Source organism: Perca fluviatilis, chromosome 2 (assembly GCF_010015445.1).
Source record: "Perca fluviatilis chromosome 2, GENO_Pfluv_1.0, whole genome shotgun sequence".
Taxonomy (NCBI): Eukaryota; Metazoa; Chordata; class Actinopteri; order Perciformes; family Percidae; genus Perca; species Perca fluviatilis.
The window spans coordinates 44,945,644-44,966,071 of record NC_053113.1 but is presented as its reverse complement, the minus strand read 5'-3'; the positions used below and the strand labels follow the sequence as shown (position 1 = coordinate 44,966,071).

General features: G+C 39.7%; 1 protein-coding gene across 1 annotated transcript; it reads right to left on the bottom strand.

Moving 5' to 3' along the window:
* Positions 1-19,034: 19,034 nt before the first annotated feature.
* On the bottom strand, positions 19,035-20,054 carry LOC120551909 (trace amine-associated receptor 13c-like). The gene has a single exon (XM_039789495.1). The coding sequence runs from the start codon at positions 20,052-20,054 to the stop codon at positions 19,035-19,037; it is 1,020 nt and encodes a 339-aa protein (XP_039645429.1).
* Between the last annotated feature and the right edge of the window lie 374 nt (positions 20,055-20,428).

Here is a 20,428-nt window from a genome sequence, read left to right as displayed (position 1 = left end):
CTGCATGTGCTGTAAACTGGCGCTTATCATTTCAAATGGTTTGTGGGACATGGTGGCCCTGAAGACTGGTCTCCCACTATGGACATCCCACAGGCTCCGGGTGGATTCCCCTTTGGACCGGTACACACCAGCCAAGTGTGAAGTCCCATGTATGTTCAAATCTCTTGAGCATCCACATCACTCCATCCTGAGATTGAACACCTCCCGTGTAGGTTTGTCATTTCCTGAATCAGCTGGATCAAGTCAAGAGTGAAGAAAAGGTCGAAAGAGGATGCCACATCATGGATTCTTGATATGGCATATCTCGTGGGCTCTGACATCATGCCGGTCGGTGCTTGAATGTTGCGCAGCGTCTCAGTATTATATGGAGACCAGACTTGCCAATTCTTCACTGTCCATTCAATGTTAGGATGGACAGGATCTTCAGTGTCCTCTCCACTTTCAGAGGAAGGGTTAGAGGCACTCACAGAGTTGGAGGACACCAGTGACCATTTTGTCAGACTCCAGAAACTTGTGTCATCTTCAGATGAGTCCTGCAGTTGGCTGGAAGATAAAGGCTCCTTCTCTTTGCTCCAGGTCTTTCTCCTTCTCTAGAGCCAGGTGCATAAACACACTAATAGTTGTTTTTGTTTACAACAAATGCAGGAGACAATGTTTTTATTCAAGCACGTCTTCAAAGACACATGAAATGCATCCTTCAAAAGAAGCCCTTTTTTCACCCAGATTTACACAAACTCTCTCTCACACACAGAACCGCCGTACGCATCACACATACACACACACACACACACACACACACACACACACACACACACACACACACACACACACACGGGTCCATAATATAACTGGCTAAAGTAAGGTCGCTTTTTTCACCACTAAAATTATCATTGTTTGTTTACAGATTTACACAAACTCTCTCTCACACACAGACATGCATACATGCATGCACACACACACACACACACACACACACACATACGCATACACGCGCACACACACACACACACACACACACACACACACACCCAACCCACACACACCCACCCACCCACAGACACACACAAATATACATATATACACACACACACACACACAGACACACATACACACACACATATACACACACACACATACACACACACACACGCAGGCACGCGCGCACACACACACACACACACACACACAGCTCCATAATATAACTATAATTTCATGCATCGGCCTACAAGGGCAAAATGGTTGAATCTGGTGAAATACTGTAAAAATGTCAAATATGACTAGTTTTCTTCCAAATGAAATGCTGAAATTACAGAATGCATGGTTTTATACTGTAAAGGCAGTGAGATCAAAACATGTGGTTATAATGGAAGTCAATGGGGCCATTTTTGCCTCGAAGGTGTCCAGAGGGAGTATCTGGAATTACATAAAAGATACTAATGCAATCAAATCAGTTTTGTTGCTTATCTTTGACATATCCAAGCCTCTAATCACCACCAAAGCCCCATCTACATATTATTCATTATATGGGAAAAAAATCATTTTTTGTGTTTTTTTTTATAAAAAATGACATACTTCAAATACATAAACTGGCATTTAAAGGGTTAAAATCCTGAAAATGATTGAATGTTTGGTGGTTTTGATTAGGTAAGAAGTTGTTTAAGTGATTCATGAAAAAAAAGCAGAAAAAAATATTGATATATGATGATTTAATAACAGTTTTTGTGTGCGTGGACATTTTTGCCTCGAAGGTGTCCAGAGGGTACAAAATGAATCATTTAAGTATAAAAGACATGTAAGAGTAAAAAACACTGGATTTAAAAAATTTGACTGAAAAGAAGGATTCCTACAAAATTTCATGCCATAAGAAGTAACACAGCAAAAATGATCACGAAATGAAAAAAAAAACTTGAGAAAAATGTACAAAAATGACCGAAGAGGGCATGAGGGTTAAATGGAACTTTAAGCTAAGTTCACACTACACGACTTTCAGTCATCGAAACGACAATTTGCTGTCTTGTAGCTGTCTTCAAGTCGTTATGGTTTCCACACTACATGTCTGATCAGCGACAGGGTCACAAGAAGGAATCCCAATGTCTTGTCTCCAACCAAGATTTGTCACAAAAAAAATCAAATATAAATTAAATTATTCAAAAATAAATATTCTTAAAACCAAATACATGTTTTTTTTGATATTGTATGATTGACTATGGTGCTTTCCCAAAAATATTGACATAATGAGACTTGATAAATCATTATCGTGGCTATTCCTTACATTTATTTTTTAGTTAAGGTCTAAAAAGGAAGAGAGGCATTCAATTGGATCTGGGGCAGAATGAATAAGTGTGTCTATTTTTGTTCAGTTTTAATGTTTTTTTTTGTTTGTTTTTACCAGTATTTTATATCCTACAACAATGACCATTTCTGCAATGTCCAATACCATATGATCAGTTAAAGAGGCTTAGGTGCAATTATTAACTGGGTTTCAATGCAGCTTTTTTATTCACAATATTGTAAAATACCCCTTTTTTCACAAATGATCTAATCCTTTCTTTACAGATGTACTTTTAAATCCCTGGGCCATCTGTGGCCGTTCCAGCTCCCTCCACCTCTACGCAGCCGAGGGATGCTGCATCAGGGTTACCATTTTATTGCTTTTTGTTAAGAAATATTTTTATTTTAAAATATAGAAGCTGTAAAACATAAAGCTGTACACTATTTTAAGTGATTGAACATACCAGGGGCATACCCAGTGGTGTAGTCTCCGTGATATGCAGGTATACGCCATATATCCACCAAGAAAGGTCAACGATTTCCATTCCACTTTCAAAAGGGCAAAGATACTAGGGCTGCACGATATGAAGAAAATATCTAATTGCGATTATTTTGACTGATATTGCGATTGCAATATGATTCACGATATTGAAGGGAATGATCATTTTTGTATCATTATTCTCATTCTCATTTTAATTGACTAATATTAAATCTTAAAAAATTTAAATGATAAAAAAAAAGGATCTGTACCAAACAAAGAGTTTTTCTTTAGGATAGGATTTGTAGGCCGGGACGTTTCACAGCACCACAATACTTCATACAGAATGGTTTGACACATATTTTGCTTTTAACAAATATTGCGCCACCCCCTCTGCGATTTGGATATCGTACAAGTCCATATTGCGATTTTGATAAAATTGCGATTAATTGTGCAGCCCTAGAGGATACGTAACGTTTTGGTCATAAATTCACCCCTTCTGTGTTGCGAGTCACCTAGGAACAATAACACAGTTGCTTGGCGGTTATTCTCTGTGCAAACATGAAATTAACTGATGTGAATGACTAAAGTAGATAACGTTCCATCTATCTTTTTCCTTATTGCGCTTTTACTGACACAGCCCTTTAAAAGGAACACTAACCACAATCATGTAGCCATATGATTTGTTGAGTGATGCTCCGCATGCTCTCCCTCACTCTCTGGTCTGGAGCCTTGTGCTAGGACTCATCTTAAATAGAATTATTAGAATCTGAATAAAGTATACTGTACTTTTCACTGCTAAAAAGCTGAACACTGACACTAGTGCTGCCAGTTGACCTTTAGACTGTGGCTGCTCTTAATGATTCTGGTTGAGATAACTAATGTTATGATTTGACACCATAAATAATATTTATATATATATATACTATAAAGAACAATTACAACATGACTACAGCTAGTAAAAGTATTTTACTCGATCCCCAGGTTCTCAAATGCCCTGTGAACTGGAGCTTTTGATATCCATAAAATAATAACTAATTCACAATGCCATACTATACGGCACAGACACAATTAACTGTGTATTTATTATTAATGAAACATTTGTTTTTAATGAGTTATTAGCCTACTCCAACTTAAAGAAAATTCTTCTGATAAATTAGGCCTACATCACATTAAATCAATAATGCAGGATGGTTTCTTGACATTATCAAATGCTTCTCTCACAGCTGAGCTGCTGGCAGTTTTATTCCAGCTCTGCAAAGTTGCAGATCTTTTAGCTGCTTCTTTGAGCTCTTTCTCGCTCTTCTTCAGTCGTCTTTGTTGTGAAGGCATACTTAAGCACACAAAACTAACATTAGGCTATACATTAACCACTTGTTAATTTATCATTTCATAACAAAATAAGGCGACTTTTACTTTCACTAAAGCAACATATTGACTGTAAACAATGTATAACCTAGCATGATTCAAGAGCCCAAATCATTCCATCCCTGAGCCTCTCTCTTCTCTACAGAATGCAAACTAATGTAACGGACCTAACGTAGCTACGTTAGCCTGCTGCTGCAACATAGGCTGTCATTAGCTTTGGTTGATAACGCAGCAGTTACTATAGCTAAAGGCCGTTTTATAGTTGTGCGTAGAATCAACGGCGCAGGGTCCGGCGTAGACGCAGACCCTATGCCGTAGCCTGACGTGCACCTCTCAGAAAATGTAACTACAGTGGCTTGGTAGCGTTGCATTTCCCGCAAGCCCCCAGGAAGAGCGCCATGTCTAAAAGCCACCATGGGCTTAGCGGATAGGGGTGGTACTGCACCCCATGGCCCAGAAAGACTTTTCACATAGACTTTGCGTGGCGAAAGAAACGTCTATGGGTGATTCTCCAACTACAGGCACTTTTGTGTCCTTGGCTTTTTTTTTTAAATAAATAAACAAAAAAAATGCACAAATACATTGTCATTATGAAGATCATGCTCCAACATCCTAGTAACCACCAAATCGTGCCCCTGTTTTCTTTTAAAAATGCTTTTGCAAGGCTGTTTATTAGCAGATTTTGCAGTTTTATGCTTGTCCCCAACACAGACTGGCCCTCTTTGAATGTTAAAAAATTATATTAAAGGATCAATTTAAAAATATTTTTTAACATAATAAAATAATGTCACACCATCGAAATTCCATATGTATATCATAATTTTAAACAATTTTTGGAATAAAATAAGTCTGTCCCCAGGTTTTCCATCATTTCCACCTCCCTCAAGAAAATCCACCTTAATAGATCCACCTTAAATATTTTATTTACTTGGTAACTATGGAAACAATAGTGAAAAGGAGGTATTAGTTGAAGATGAAACTTCAGGCACATGTGCTCTTCAGCACAAGAAAATAAATCAAGGTAACTCAAGCTTTTATACAGAGTATTTTTATTCTGCGTCATTTCCACCTTGGCTGTAGTTCGGTTGAATTATGTACAACAAATATGGAAATAATGTATTTATGTTTATTACAAGTAAACAACGTGCTAAGTCCAAAACTAGCGAAGCACGTTTACACGTTAGTTATGTCTAGCCTGTTTTTAAGTAGCCTATGTTATTATGGTTATGATGTTACACTCGTGTTTTTAACTGTTGTTGATGGTAGCATTTTAATGTCAAATGCACACAACATGATTGATAAGCTGGGGCATTCCATGCACACAGACACTACATTCAGTCTCTCTCTCTCTCTCTCTCTCTCTCTCTCTCTCTCTCTCTCTCTCTCTCTCTCACTCTCACACACACACACTGTACAGCTTTTTTGAATGAAATTAATGTTTTGAGGTTCATATAATTTGCATATAATTTGTAATCATCATTTTTTGCTAACTATTAGGTATACTGTTCAACTCATATATGTTAAATAATAAAATACATGGTTAAAAATATGTTGGACTGGCAATTTAAGTAAAAATAAACAGAAACAATCTTTCCACCATAAACCGTCATTGCCACCACTTTCCACCACTACACAATTTTTAAGAAAAAAAATAAGAATAACCAATGATGTGGATCTAAATGTATTTTAAATCAAGTATTAATAGTTCATTACTTACAATATATGTGTGAGTGACTTTAAAAATAAACAGACCTGAGCAAAAATTAAATGCTTTAGGCAAAAATCCCAACTCGTGGCAACTTGTGGCATTTAGCAACTTTAAATAAAAATGTATTAAGTTCAAGAAGTATTAAGATTTATTTTGTTACATGATTAGGTAGACACTGATGTTGTTAACTGATTGAAAAGAGGTGGAAATGACATCTTTGAAAGCGCTATTCAGAAAAACTGTTAAAAATAATATTCCATGGAATTTTAAAATTGCCCACGTTTACATTGTGTTAGAAGACAAATGAATGAAGCTAGGAAGATTGTTTTAAGTGTGTTTTTAGAGAGTGAATTTTCCATAAGCTCACAGTGCCAAAAGTGCTCCTAGTTGGAGAATCACCCCTATATTTCAGCGTATAATTTGTTTCGGGGTATATCAACCTACCAGCCCAAACACTGAAAGGGTCCTTGTTTAAAACGTCACGTTTTTTACACTTTTAACATTCACTAAAAGCGAATCCAGAATTATTAAATTTGGCATGATGAACGCGCATAATGGACGCGAGCAGACCCACAGGACTGTGCCCGCCTGCTCACATGACTGTTCTCCCGAGCTCATGTAGCTGGCTGTTAATGGATATAGCTAATGGTTGTAATTCACCATGTGTTCTATTGAGTCAATATCACCATAAGGTGCCTTTGAGACTTCCCCATTTCCCCCCAAAAAAGCTGAGGTTTTCCATTGAACTTCACATTCATTGTATTAAGTATATGTTATGCTGTTAGAAATGCATATTGGTCAAGCTCCCACACTTTTTATAAATTAACTGCAAGCAGACAATTTACATGCAAACAGCAAAATATGTCCACCCTGTCATGGACAATTTCAAAGCAGAATAAATACATTGTAATTACATAGCGATTATAAAATGTACATTTTCAGAAAACTATTTAGTCACTTTCTCAACAATATATTTTAGTTAATGGGAAAAGTATTTGGATAATAATGAAATTATGGCAAACTATTTGTTTCTCTATAAAATCTGCGAGAGTTGCACTTTCTTTTCTAAATAAAATCTAACAAAAAAGATATCTGGTCAAACTTTCAAACAATACTATTTGGCCCTCATTTGTTTATAAAGGAATCACACAAAAGATTTTGCTAACTTGTGAAAATAATTTGTTTATTTTCATAGAACAGGAAAATAACAGGGTGGACAGTGACATGACAGGGTGGACCCTGGGCATGACAGGGTGGACACGTTGTGAAATGTCATTGAATGGCCTCATAAATGCAAGGAACAATGCAAGAAAATGATGTAAAAATGCCTTTTCCCATGTAGGGGAAATTACTAGTTGAACAGACTGGTTTTGATCCACTCTACCTGCATGCAGCCACTGAATAAAGATGCCCAAAATGAGACATTAATGTGGCCTTCTAGCGTTAAACTCTGTACATCATTATGCACAGTGAAAGTCAAACATTCAACTGTAGAACAAGAATAAAAATGTTTTTTAAGTGGAGAACAGATGATTTGAAGCAAACTGAATATTACAGAAAGATCACTTGGACACATCTTCAAACAGTCTCTCCCTTTCTGCAGAGACATGGCTCAGTTCTGCAGTTGCTGTTCCACATACTTCCATGCAGACACTTCAATCTGTACAGAGCGCTTGTTCAGAGCCTGTGGTTCTGGTATTAGGCAAAGTACCTGCCAGTCATGGTACCAACAGATGTCGTCCCGAAGACTTGGCCATTTGAACTTGTTTATGCCATGGCGTTGCATACACTTAACTTTCACACTGTGCCCTTCTGCATCCATGATGATACCTGGGTATGCTTCATTGTCATAATTAACGACGCACCACTCTCCAATGTGCTTTACCTCAATCATTTCTGGTCTCCTAGGATTATCTGGTGTCTTTCCACATGCTGGGGACTTGTCAGACGAAACAGGAACATTAGCTAGAGTGACCTCTTGAAGGTTAAAGCAGGGGCAGTCCAAAACACCTTCCTCCCTTTTACACAGACATGAAATGTCTCTGTATTTCATTTGGCCGGGTGTCAGACTGATAGCTTGGTGGATTCTCATAGTTCCTTTTATGGCAGCTATTGCAGGTACCTCAGGCTTTGATTCAATATCCCTCTCTGGGATGAAGAACAGCTCGACAGATGTGTCCAGGCTTTTCAGCTTGTTATACAAGCTCTGGGCATCAGGAATGTCTCCTCCATGGGCTACAATCCGGTCTGCTGACCTCTTGAGGGCCCCACCCACACCGTCTGGTGCCCCCTTCCCATGATTAGCCTCAAAGAAATTCCACGTTATTTCTTTGAAGCCATACTTGTAGGGTTCCGTTGAGAGGTAGAAGAAATTTCCCTTTTGTCGATACTGCGTTGCAGGCCCATCGCTGAAAAAATGAAGTGTGCTGACTTGAGGGTGTCGTTCTCTCACTACCTTCAGAACTGGATCAAGGTGTGCCCAGATGGCCATAGGGTCGTGTCTTCTGGAGGGTGATATGGAGCAAAAGGTGTGTGGCGCTTGTTCACCAGTGGTGTAGAGCACTCCAGTGTGCAGACTGGCCTGCTTGTGTGAGCCTCCAAAATGCACAGATTGTATTTCTTCGCTGTACTTACATGAGTAATTTTCGCTAAAATCTATATGCAAGAGGGACTCATTGTGCTTCAGACTCCTCCTGAGCTCCCTGTAGGCATCAAACTGCCATTTAATGTTGAAGACATGGCTCCTAAAATGGAGAAGCCTCTCCTGGAAATCTGTGTTAAGCTCATGCTCTGTTGTTGTTATCTCCCTTTTCACTGTTATTGTTGACACCTTCTCATCCTTCTTGATCTTCTCTGTCATCCACTGAGGTAAACGAATGTTCTCTTCCCCAGGGGTTTTCAGCATTGGGTGACAAGTTAGGAGGCATTTACTGCACTCACCATAAGAACAGACCTTGGCTTTCGGGTCACACATGGTTGCTTCAGACATTTCCTCAATGTTTCTTGAGGACAGTAACCCTTGGCTCTGCAAGGCATTGGCAATGAATTGCAAGTTCTCATGTTTTTTGCAGAGACATGTGTCACGGTCAGAGGAAGAGGGGGTTACCACCCAAAAGGGTCTGAGACGGCAAAAGGAGGTGTATGACATTTGGCCAATGTGCTCAGAGAGAAACCTCCTATGCAAGTTCTTCATTGTATCAGTAAGCAACCTCTTTTGCATTTTTTTCTTCAGCCGTGTGACTGTTTGTTTGCGGCCAGTTGTCATTCGACTAACATCATCTCGAAGAAAAAATGATGTAACGTTCTTCCTAATCTCATTTCAACTGAAGCACCTCCTCCCACGGTAGGTCAGATCCACAGGATACGTTGCTCTCTTCTTAGAGTAGCCAAAAGCAGTCTGGGCATGCTTTTGGAGCTTATACTTCTTCAGAATGTTTCCACTGACCACTTTTGCTATCAGTTGCTTCTCTCGATTTGTTTTTGCATGTTCATATTTTCTTCTAATATCTTCAATCAGGGATGTATGGAAAAGAAGAGCTCTTTTGATGGGTGAATTCACTTTTTGACGTGCCAACAAAGCATTGACTTTTGTACGTGGTGATTTGGACGCACTTTCTTTCTTGGCCCGATAGTACCTCTTCTTATATTTCTCAGTTTTACTTTTCTCTTTTGTGAGCTGTGCCTCTAATATTTCGATCTGTTTTTTCAGTTTTCTCTTCGAACTCCTTCGAATGCTTTCCCCTTGACGCCGTTGCCTGAAACACAAAATATTTGTAAGGATTTTTTTTAGCAAGTTAGTTATCAATGTCATTTTATGGGGACATAAACAGTTGATAATTGTCCTTCAAATAAATCTAAACTTTCTAATAAGTCTCATCAGCTAAACTTCCAATGATCTAACCTGGAGGGCCCTGGCTCATGCTGATTTTCAGGAGTTTCAGCAGGGGAGTTGGGTGGTGTCTCTGACTGTAGCAAAGCACTGGCCCTGTTTCTGGCTCTGGCTTGACTTTTTGCCTCTCTCCATTTCTTTCTTTTTGCCCTCTTCTCTCTCTCACTGAGCTCATTGACACCCTTCTTCTTTCCAGTCTCTCTGTCTTTTTTCCATTTGACCCTTTCTTTCTCAAGGTACTTTCTTCTTCTGTCTGGGTCAGCATCACGACGTTCCCGATATCTCCTTGCTATCTCAGCTCCTTTTGATCTCATTCCTTGAAAAAGACAGTTCAAAATGTTCCCTTACACACTTTAATTGGCAGTCCTGGTAAACTGGGCTTGCCTTATCAAACTGGGTTTCCTGATACCGATATCGCCAAAAAAATTGTCCATATTGTCCATTCTTACTATGTATAGCATGTACTGTTATAAAATGTGTGTAATAGCTGTTGTAATATGTGTAACATTATCAGTATGTGGCCTAAACTATGCACATGTCCTTCCTGTCATCAACCATGTCCACCCTGTCATGGAAGGCTTGCTGACAGGGTGGACAGTGACAGGGTGGACATTTTTGGCTAATGTTAGCATTTAATGAGCACATGGTGGACCTTCACTTAGCAACATACTACAGTTAGCAAGCTGACTGTGTACTGTTTTTCAAATATATTTCAAAGTTCTGATAGGTTTTTCTATCAATTGATATGTCACTATGACAGAGTGGACATGTTAAGCTTGACAACATCCAACTACACACATAATATGATGAAAATTATGAAACATAAGTGTAAATACTTACTCTGCAACTAGAAACTGCTTCAGCCTTCATTGCAGAAAGACAAAATGCTCGTAGTGATGTTACTGAAAACATCAGTGGGTTTCTTAAAGGGGCAGTTACCCCATAATGACAGGGTGGACAGCAATTTCAGGGACACATGCAAAATGTTCAATATGATTATGAAAATACAATATACATGATCAAAATTACTTTTTTATCAAATAATTTATTGTGGACAGTAAAACCATTTAAAAAAAATTTGGATTTAGTATCATTTAACCACTTATTACACACACTGTAGTTAGCAGAGCAGTGTGTGGGACATGTCAAAATCACGTACATCCAATGAAAGAAATTGAATAAAATGAAGGAAACACTTTTTTAGAGACTTATCATTGTACTGATATGTGTGCAAATGTCTGGCCACTTATAATAAGACCTCAGACTTTCATTATTCTGCTACATTTTCATGATGACTGAGTGAGTCTGATGAGGACACCAAAGGCACTTCATAGTGATATTGACTCTATTAATACGTCCATGGTATTATTTTATGAACTTATGATACATCCAAGGGATGTATGTATGCTGTAAAGCCTGTTACGTGGATGTAACGTCATTAGCTTTTCCCAAACTGGCGGGGCAAACGGCTAGCTAGCTAGTTGCTAACATCAGGGGTAGCTAGCATGGCTGTATTAAGAGCTAGCTATATGCCTACATAATGTTACTACAGACATAGTGATTACATGGCCTTGGTTCTTTCTTATGATTCATCCGAGGGCTGTATGCTGTAAAGCTTGTAACATGGATGAAGGATGAAGCCATGGATGAGCTCTGTTCATGAAACTGCAGGCTAACTGCTAGCGCTAGTTAGTAGCTAGCTAGCTAGTAGCACGACATAATTATTAAATCTCCTTGGTTGTCTAGCTAAATACATCTATCGTATATTTAGCTAAGCATGTAAACCACATGTGTCAAACTCAAGGCCCGCGGGCCAAATCCGGCCCCTCGCAAATTTTAAACCGGCCCGCAATCAGTTTGGGTTCACAATAGATTTTGTCCCGTCTAGATGTGCGCCAAACCAAAAAGACGGGAAACTCAAACTGTAATTACGTGACACTCAAAACAGAATTTGGCAGATGTGCCGACTTTGAGACTCAGCAATTCACACACAACCAGTGAGTTTGCATATTCAGGCCTGTGAAACAGATTGTTATAAAAAAATGATTTGCTAAACCCTATGATGGCTCAGGAACTTTTTTGCTGACTGTGGGCCCTATCTTGCACCCGGCGCAGTACAGTGCAAAGGTTGACCCAGATGTCTTTGCTAGTTTAAGACTGACTCAGTTGTCAATTTCTCGTCCAGCGCTCACGTCGTTTAAATAGAAAATGCACCTGCACCCATCTGTGCGCCCATGGGCATGCTGGTCTTACAGGAAGGTGTGTTCAGGTGCATTCTTGGCGTATTGCTATCTTGAGGCAGCTGAAAGTGATTGCGCCATTGACCAACAAAAGCATGGTCTAAAGTCAATAACGCAGCATTTCACTGTTATTTTAACAGCATAAATATTTTAGGCTCGTACACAGCGCGCACACACTATGCTTGTTACACACACAGGGACGCACAGCAGGACACGCACATACAAAAGATTAAAAATATTACAATGTGAAATAGTTTTGGTGGCATAGTGCTTGTGCCATATATGAGCAGATCAGTTTCTCCTTCCTGCTTAGAAAATCCTCCATCATAATAGCAAGGTCCAAACGCGCCTGGCTGTTAAAGGAATGGGAGATGACACTCTGATTGGTTGATTGCATGTTACGCCCAAAACACGCCTGCGAATTAATGAAGACACTAAGTGCAACCCTTTTGAACCATGCGCCTGGTGCACGGACCCTTTTTTCCGCTGTTAAACTAGCAAAAGTGGATTTGTGTCAAAGATGTCTGGCCCATGATGCGATTCTCATTTCCCAGTGTGGCCCTTAGTGAGGTTGAGTTTGACACCCCTGATGTAAACGATCGGTAACAACGAAAACACAATGTTTAACGTTAGTGAATATTTTAGACAATGAAAACAGCGAGTTCATGAGTTCGCCACTTGTAAGAGACACGAGAGAGAGAAGCTCATGAACGAGCATGTTGCTACCGGTTGATACGACAACACAAACAAATTGTTGCTAGTGCGCGTGTCCATCGTGACGTCATGGGCCAACAATGCGGAAGAGCCGAGCTCCATGATTGCTTTATGCGCTTTTGAGCACTCTCATTGGAACGTACGGGGCTTCCCGCCGAACACTGTATCCAGTTCTCTTAATACATCCATGATTTCCGCCGGCTCATTTCCTGGTTCTCCTAAACATGAAATCAAGGAGAGGGGTAACTTTTCCTGCTACAGATTTCCCACCGTGGTCAGAAAGAACAGGGGAGACACTTTGTTTCTCTCACTAGGACTCTAGAGTTGGTACTCGCTCCAAAGCTAATTGCATTCACTCTCACTCTCTCACTTCTCCCTTGCTCTATCACCCAGTCCCCCCACACACACACATGCCGGCTCAATGCACACAAGTATAAACATCAGGCCACTTACGTAGGCTACGGCAAAAGCTCTGCGTGGAGCCTCCGCAAGACTGTAAAACAGCCTTAAAGGAGAACTCCAGGCAATTTTTACGTTAATCTTGATCGCTATATGTATACAGACAGCTGCACATGGAAAATCAGTCTAATGCAATAATACAACATGGAACCAGGTAAATTAAAAAAAAAAAAAAATACATGACAACAAGATGCGTTAGCAACTTAGCCACTGTTTAAATTCACCTTCCCTCTTAGCGCTGCTGCTGCCGTCTGGGATGAGTGAGTGTGTTCAGCCAGGCTCCGTAAATCATCACGCAGCAGTTCCATGTGTATTTGTAGCATATATATCCATTTTGTGTGCTGTCGTTGGTGAATATGAGTCTTTGCTGTAGCTACATCGTGGTAGTTTCCTTAGCCAGGCTAGCAGCCCCGTCCGGGCATCCTTCTATTCACTTCCTCCCGCCTGCTGCGCGCCGACAACAATCCACAGGCGGCCGCTGGTCTGGTGGATGTCCTCCAGAGGACAGTTCATGCTTTCACGGCGAAATATTGAAGTTTATTCCCCCCTCAAAATATAGGTAATTGAGCACTGTAGTGGTTATGATCATATCAGAGACTATGTAACTACATGGAAACAGACCAAATGATGCCTGTTTCTTGTAAAGTAACTAGCATTACAGAAGACGTGTAGCCTTGCGCTGAAGCCCCGTGGGAATTCAGTTGTAGCAGGAAAAGGTAAACAACGGTGCGTAGTGTGTGAAGAGTGAAGAATGGAGGTGTTCACAAGGGAAGAAGCTTGGGAGTAAGTAACTATAGAGCTAGAGCTAATCTTCAGTAACGCTATTCGTAATAGTATTAAAACGAAACAGGCATCATTTGGTCTGTTTCCATGTAGTTACATAGTCACTTATAGGATCACTTCAGTGCTCGAACATTACCTATTTATGAGGGGGGAATAAACTTCAAAATTTCGCCGCGCAGCATGAACTGTCCTCTGGAGGACATCCACCAGACCAGCGGGCGCCTGGATTGTTGTCGGCAGCAGCAGGCGAGGCGGGAGGAAGTAGAAGGGGCTGCTAGCCTGGCTAAGGAAACTACCACGCAATTCGCCACTGCAGAGACTCATATTCACCAACAACAGCACACAAAATGGATATATATGCTACAAATACACATGGAACTGCTGCGTGATGATTATTACCGGAGCCTGGCTGAACACTCTCACTCATCCCAGACGGCAGCTAGCAGCTAAGAGGGTAGATGAATTTAAACAATGGCTAAGTTGCTAAACGCATCTTGTTGTCATGTAAGGGCCCTGTTCATGTTGCACAGACATTTTAATTGCATTTTGTGTCTGTTAAGAGGCACAAAGACACTCTTTATCTTATGCCCCCATAACTGCCGTTTTAGCTGAGTGGGAGCTCTCGGCATTAGCTGCAGCAGCTCCGTGTTGCTAGCACCGATTCGGCTCGTTTTTTTTGCTATCGACAGTACTCATATACATATAGCGATCAAGATTAACGTAAAAATTGCCCGGAGTTCTCCTTTAAGGCAATGCTGCGCGACGTGATGCAAACGTTACAAGCTGAAGCTACACTTTATTCCAAGCTGAAGTGGATTTTTTGGTTACTATTCACAGGGCATTTGTCATAATCTCCATAACTCACGTGAAGGCAGAAGAGCTTGGCAGTGCTCCGTGTGTGAGAGAACAAAGTCACGTGATTGGGGGCAGTGGGCATCACTGAGGGCAAGATTGGATGATATAGCGATTTAATTTGATTTAACTTTGGTAATGATGGTCGTATTATCGTATTGATGCAGCCCCACAGCAAAAAGAAGTTTATTTAGGCTCTTTCACCAGAGGGGCAGCTAAGCCAATCAGGGCAAATGGAAAGTTGCTTGGGCAACAATAGCCCATACCTGTGCACGTCCCTGATTACAGGGATGAACTCTGGAGAACCACCAAACATCACCCCAATCTGCAAAGATCTCAACATTCATTTCATGAAAGATCTCATCAGATAAAACAGAGAGGTGCGAAAAGCTGTGTGGCTAAAAGTCGAGCAGGCAAGGAAGGCAGGACTTAAAAGGAACACGCCGACTTATTGGGAATTTAGCTTATTCACCGTAACCCCCAGAGTAAGACAATCAATACATACCCTTCTCATCTCCGTGCGTGCTGTAATGCTGTCTGACGGCTCCAGCATTAGCTTAGCCCAGCACAGATCCTGCAGGTAACTGGTTCCAACTAGCCTACTGCTCCGAATTGTGACAAAAGTGACAAAATAATGCCAACATGTTCCTTTTAAATATTGTGATTTGTAGAGTGCAAGCGTGTACAAAAACAACGTAACATGAGACACAGCCATCTTCTATCCGAAACAAACCGGGAACTATATTCTCAGACAGGCTTGCTGCGAGCATATCCACTCCCCCAAGTACTATATTCTTCCGCCTGAGAATATAGTTCCCGATTTGTTTACGGTTAGAAGATGGGTGTCTCATGTTCATACCGTTTTTTATTCTACACTTGTACCTAGAAATAACAAGTAAATAGGAACATGTTGGCGTTATTTTGTCACTTATTCAGAGCAGTAGGATTACTGGAACCATTCACCTGCATGTTCTTTGATGGGCTGATGCCGCTGGAGCCGTCAGACAGCCTTACAGCACGCACTGAGATGAGAAGGGTATGTATCGACTTGTCTAACTCTGGGGGTTACGGTGAATAAGCTAAATTCCCAATAAGTCTTCGTGTTCCTTTAAGACCATGTTCCAAGGTCCCTATGCCTTCATTATTGGACAGAGAGTTACACCATAGGCATAACTACAATATATGCCTGGGATACACATTTATTCTTATAACATTCCATAACATTTCAGATAATTACGTTTTTCTTTTTGTTTTCTGTGTTCTATGTTTTACTTAAAGGTACACTGTGTAGTGTTTTAAGTATTTTATTAGCTAAAGGTTATGGCCAAAAGAAGCCTCATGAAGCTTCATTTACCATTTTATTTATTATCTGGCCACTAGATGGCGCTCTTGGTTTAAAGAAAAAGGTTCCTTTAATGGCAATTCAATGTGCTTTCAACCTTTTGTCGAACAGAGTGCACCATCTAGTGGGCTCAGACAATAAAGAAAATACTTTATAAAGCTTCATGAGACTTCATTTGGCCATCACTATCATAAATATGTCTGCATTGGTGTAAAATGACCTCTGCCAATGACTTATCCTCGTAATGCGCGGCTCGAGCCGTGCATGAGACGCGCGTCTCACGCAGGCAGTGTGTAAGCTCTAACCTGTTAACATGGGAGCCGAAATATAAATGGACACGCCACGCGGCTGACACACTCACGCGACACTTCCAGTGTGTAACCGGCCTTATCTGTATTTACATTGGATGGGCAAGTCCAAGGAGGCTTCCATATTGTTCGGCCATTTTGAAAAACTATAATCGCTGAGAGGGACATAAAGCACTAGCCTACCTGTCTAGCTAATCCACACCGCGTTTTCGTTCAGAGCCAGCATCACATGACTGAAACCAGCTGAAACGGAGAAGGAGATCAGTGAGAGGCGCTTGTCACTGCCCTGGCAAATTTGAAAGCCTGCATTGCACTTTAGTTCATAATGGAGGATCATACTTATGCCAAGCCACAGGAGAAGGAATCCTCGTCGCCAAAAAACCAGCTATACCATAATGGCTACCGTAGTTGCAGCACGCATTTGAAAAAGAAAGGCGCTAGAGAGCACTATTCGTTTAAATGCAAAATACAATTTCACTGCTAGATGGGAGAAATTCCTACACAGTGTACCTTTAAGAAATTACGTCTGTCTTATTTCTATTAATACAAGGGGTCTAAGGGACACGACCAAAAGAAAAAGCTTATTTTGGTCTGTAAATGGAATAGAATGGTAATATTGTTTTTCTACAAGAAACTCATTCTACGGTTGAGGATACTATGTTTTGGTTTAAACAATGGGGAGATGAAGATTATTTCAGTCATGGCACTTTAAGATCAGCAGGGTTCGCCATCCTTCTATAAAACTTTCAGTCTGATTGTAACCCACGTTGCTGATGAACACAGCCATTGGTTGATTCTTATCATGATCATTTGAAATTTATTTTGATCAACTATATGGTTACCATGACAATAGAGAAAACAAAAAGCTAGTGCAAATTGCCTTACATCTAGATAATCTTAATTATGAGGAGGTGATTTTAACTTAAGGATGATGTTTTTATAAATATCCTTCAACTTTTGCAATGAACAAAAGTGAAGTTGATGCATTGAGACACCTTAATCCAGGAATAATTAAATACTCCTGAATTGACAAGCTTTTGGTACATCACAACACAAGTGACACGTGTAGTTTTAGTTTTTTTTTTAAGGGCCAAGTAAGCGTGTAGCTATATATACATACAAAATACCTGCTTGGAGAACTATATTGGAATGATGATGTTTAATGTTTAATCTTCACGCTACTTTGGTGTCCGTTTTGAAGCAATTGGAGCGAAGTGCAATCTCCTGGAATGTCAACATCAAGTCTGTTCAATTTCTGTAAAAAACTACAACTAAAATGAGGGTGAATTTGCAGAAAGTTTCAACATGGTCTTCTATTAAAGTCCAGAGTTCATAAATTAGTTCAAATGAATTACTTTTTTGTTTATTGTGAACGGGCGCATATTAAAGGGTTACTTCAAAAATATATATGTGAAAGCAATGCAGGATGTCTAAGAGCCTTTCTGCATTACATTCAATTTTATTTTGAATTGTCACCTGGCGCCTGAATTTTTCTTTACATAAATAAAGGCATTTCCACCATAAATTTCACCAGAATGCAGAATGAACCTCTAGCCCATACCCCACCCCCCCCCCCACCCCTTTTATTTTACTACATTTATTTAATACCTTCAGTTAGTCCTGTAGTTACTCTGCAGATTAAGATTTATAATACAACATATAATCAACACTTCATATATGATGTAATAATATGGATAAAGATGACTCATTTAACTTTTTTGTACTTTAAGTATATTTTGATGCTTGATGTTGCTCTTCAGAACTCGTAAAAAATGTAGTTTTCATTGCCCAGCTAATACAAATAATTGATGTAGATCAACTAATTATCATACATTTCCAAAATACTTTTTCTTTGGTGGAAAGTGTTTTTCTCTGCCTCTGTGTATGTGTCACAGCAGGAAATCTCTGGAACGATTTGGGAGTTCGGACCAAATTTTACACTTAGGAAACATATATGCACAGCCCTTACTCTAAATTTTAAGAGCAAAATTAGAATTCTGCTGTGTTAGGACCAACATTTTTTTCTAAGCAGTTTAAGCTTAAGTTATCCACGAGTGTCTAGCGTCGGACCTCCACTGTGGAGTCTATTCCGGTGCAGGCTCCACTGTCAGGACAGGAAATGTATTTCCTGCTTGACAGTGCCTGACAGAGCCTGCACCGTAAATGACTCGACAGTCTGCAGCTAGACCCCTTTCAAGTGTCTAATCTAAAATGTAACTATAATGACAATTTGGAAGTACATTCATTTAAATATCAGTAAGCCATAAAGAAACACTTGTACTTGAGCACTGAGACACAGTTGCATCCACTTCATATGTATTTCTTTTTTTTTTTTTAAATAAACTATTTAACTTTTTTGATCACATTCGTTAAATATAAATAAGAAATTAACCCACATGAAATATAATATGGTGAAATCACAAACCACATTTTGAGGATTGGTTATGCCAGATTTCAATGTATTTGCATTTCATGCATAGACATCTCCAAATTATTAAAAACTTGCATTATGTAATTGTCAATAAAAACAGCAAAACAAAAATCCTTCTATTGCATATGCATGCTCAATAACTTTTATCAAACATGAAACATGAAAATAGTACATTTTTTGAGTGTGGTTTGTCATTTAACAGACATAGTCATGGTTGAGGAATTTGAGGCAAATATCTTTAGAGTGACAATACAATAAAAACATTTTTTGAAGCAGGGATAAAAGAAGGCATAAATAATTGGGTTTAACATTGAATTAAAGTATCCCAACCAAACAAATGCTTCAAAGATGGCAACAGGTGTACTGAAACCAATGTAGACATCAATTATAGAATTTATAAAAAACGGCATCCAACAAAAGATGAATACACCAAGCACAATGCCCAGAGTCTTTGCAGCCTTATGCTCAGACTGTTTAATCAACCCACCTTTTACACTGTTATTTGAATAATTGCTCATATCTCCAATCTTTCTCACATGCTCTCTAGCCACAAAAAATATTTTAGTGTACATGCAAACCATGACAGTGCAGGGAAAGAAAAAGCAGATAACACTGTCCAGGACTCCCCAAAGAGGGTTAAAGAGAAGGTTACAACTGCCAAGGCAATTTATTGATGCCAAATAATCCTCTAACCCTGCTATGTTGGCCTTTGAGTAAAGTAGTCCATAAGAGTAGACAGCAGCCAGTGCCCAGCTGGCACATGCCATAATCCAGGCTACTGACATTGTGATATTCCTAGAATAATGCATAGGATTGCATATTGCTTGTTGTCTGTCTACAGCAATGCAAATTAGGTGGAAGATAGACAGAGTGGTGAGAAACATATCAAAACTGGAGTGCAGCAGACAAAAGTCATCACCATAAAACCAGCAGCCATGAATGGTCCGGATGGCGCTGAAGGGCATCACAGTGACACCCACAAGAAGGTCCACAAGAGCAAGAGACAAAACAAGCACATTGGTAGGATTATGCAACTGCTTGAAATGACCTATGGACACAATGACAACAGAGTTTCCTAAAATGGTAACCAGCATGCCTAAAGCAAACAAGAAGTAGAGGGCAACTTTGGACCCCACACTGAACTGTGCACTAACACATGAGGCATTAGAGCCTGGAAAACAGTACTCCTCTTGAGAAAGGCCAAATGTCATCATAAACCCAAATATGTACGACAAAACCTCATCGATAACCCAACAGAACCTAAACACAGAGGTCCCTGGGAGAAACATACTGAAATCTCTGTCTTGTACTCATAGACACAGTATAGAGGCCACCTACAAATCAGCTGATACAACGTACCATCCAATCAAAAGCCTGTAAATATAAAATAGTCCAAGAGACATTATTATGTTATGTTATTTGCAATATGCACAAAAATGGCCCAAATAACTATAAATTCTTTTCAGAAGTAAAATGTGACTTGATTTTGGGTAACAAAGAAGTATATTAGAGTGACAATATAATTTACAACATGTCGTGAATTAATTGTAAAAATTTACAAATGTCAAGTGCTGTATAGTTGAAG

Bases quoted from the DNA above. Each gene is read 5' to 3' on its own strand.
- LOC120551909 (XM_039789495.1), bottom strand. From the start codon at position 20,054: ATGACATTTGGCCTTTCTCAAGAGGAGTACTGTTTTCCAGGCTCTAAT.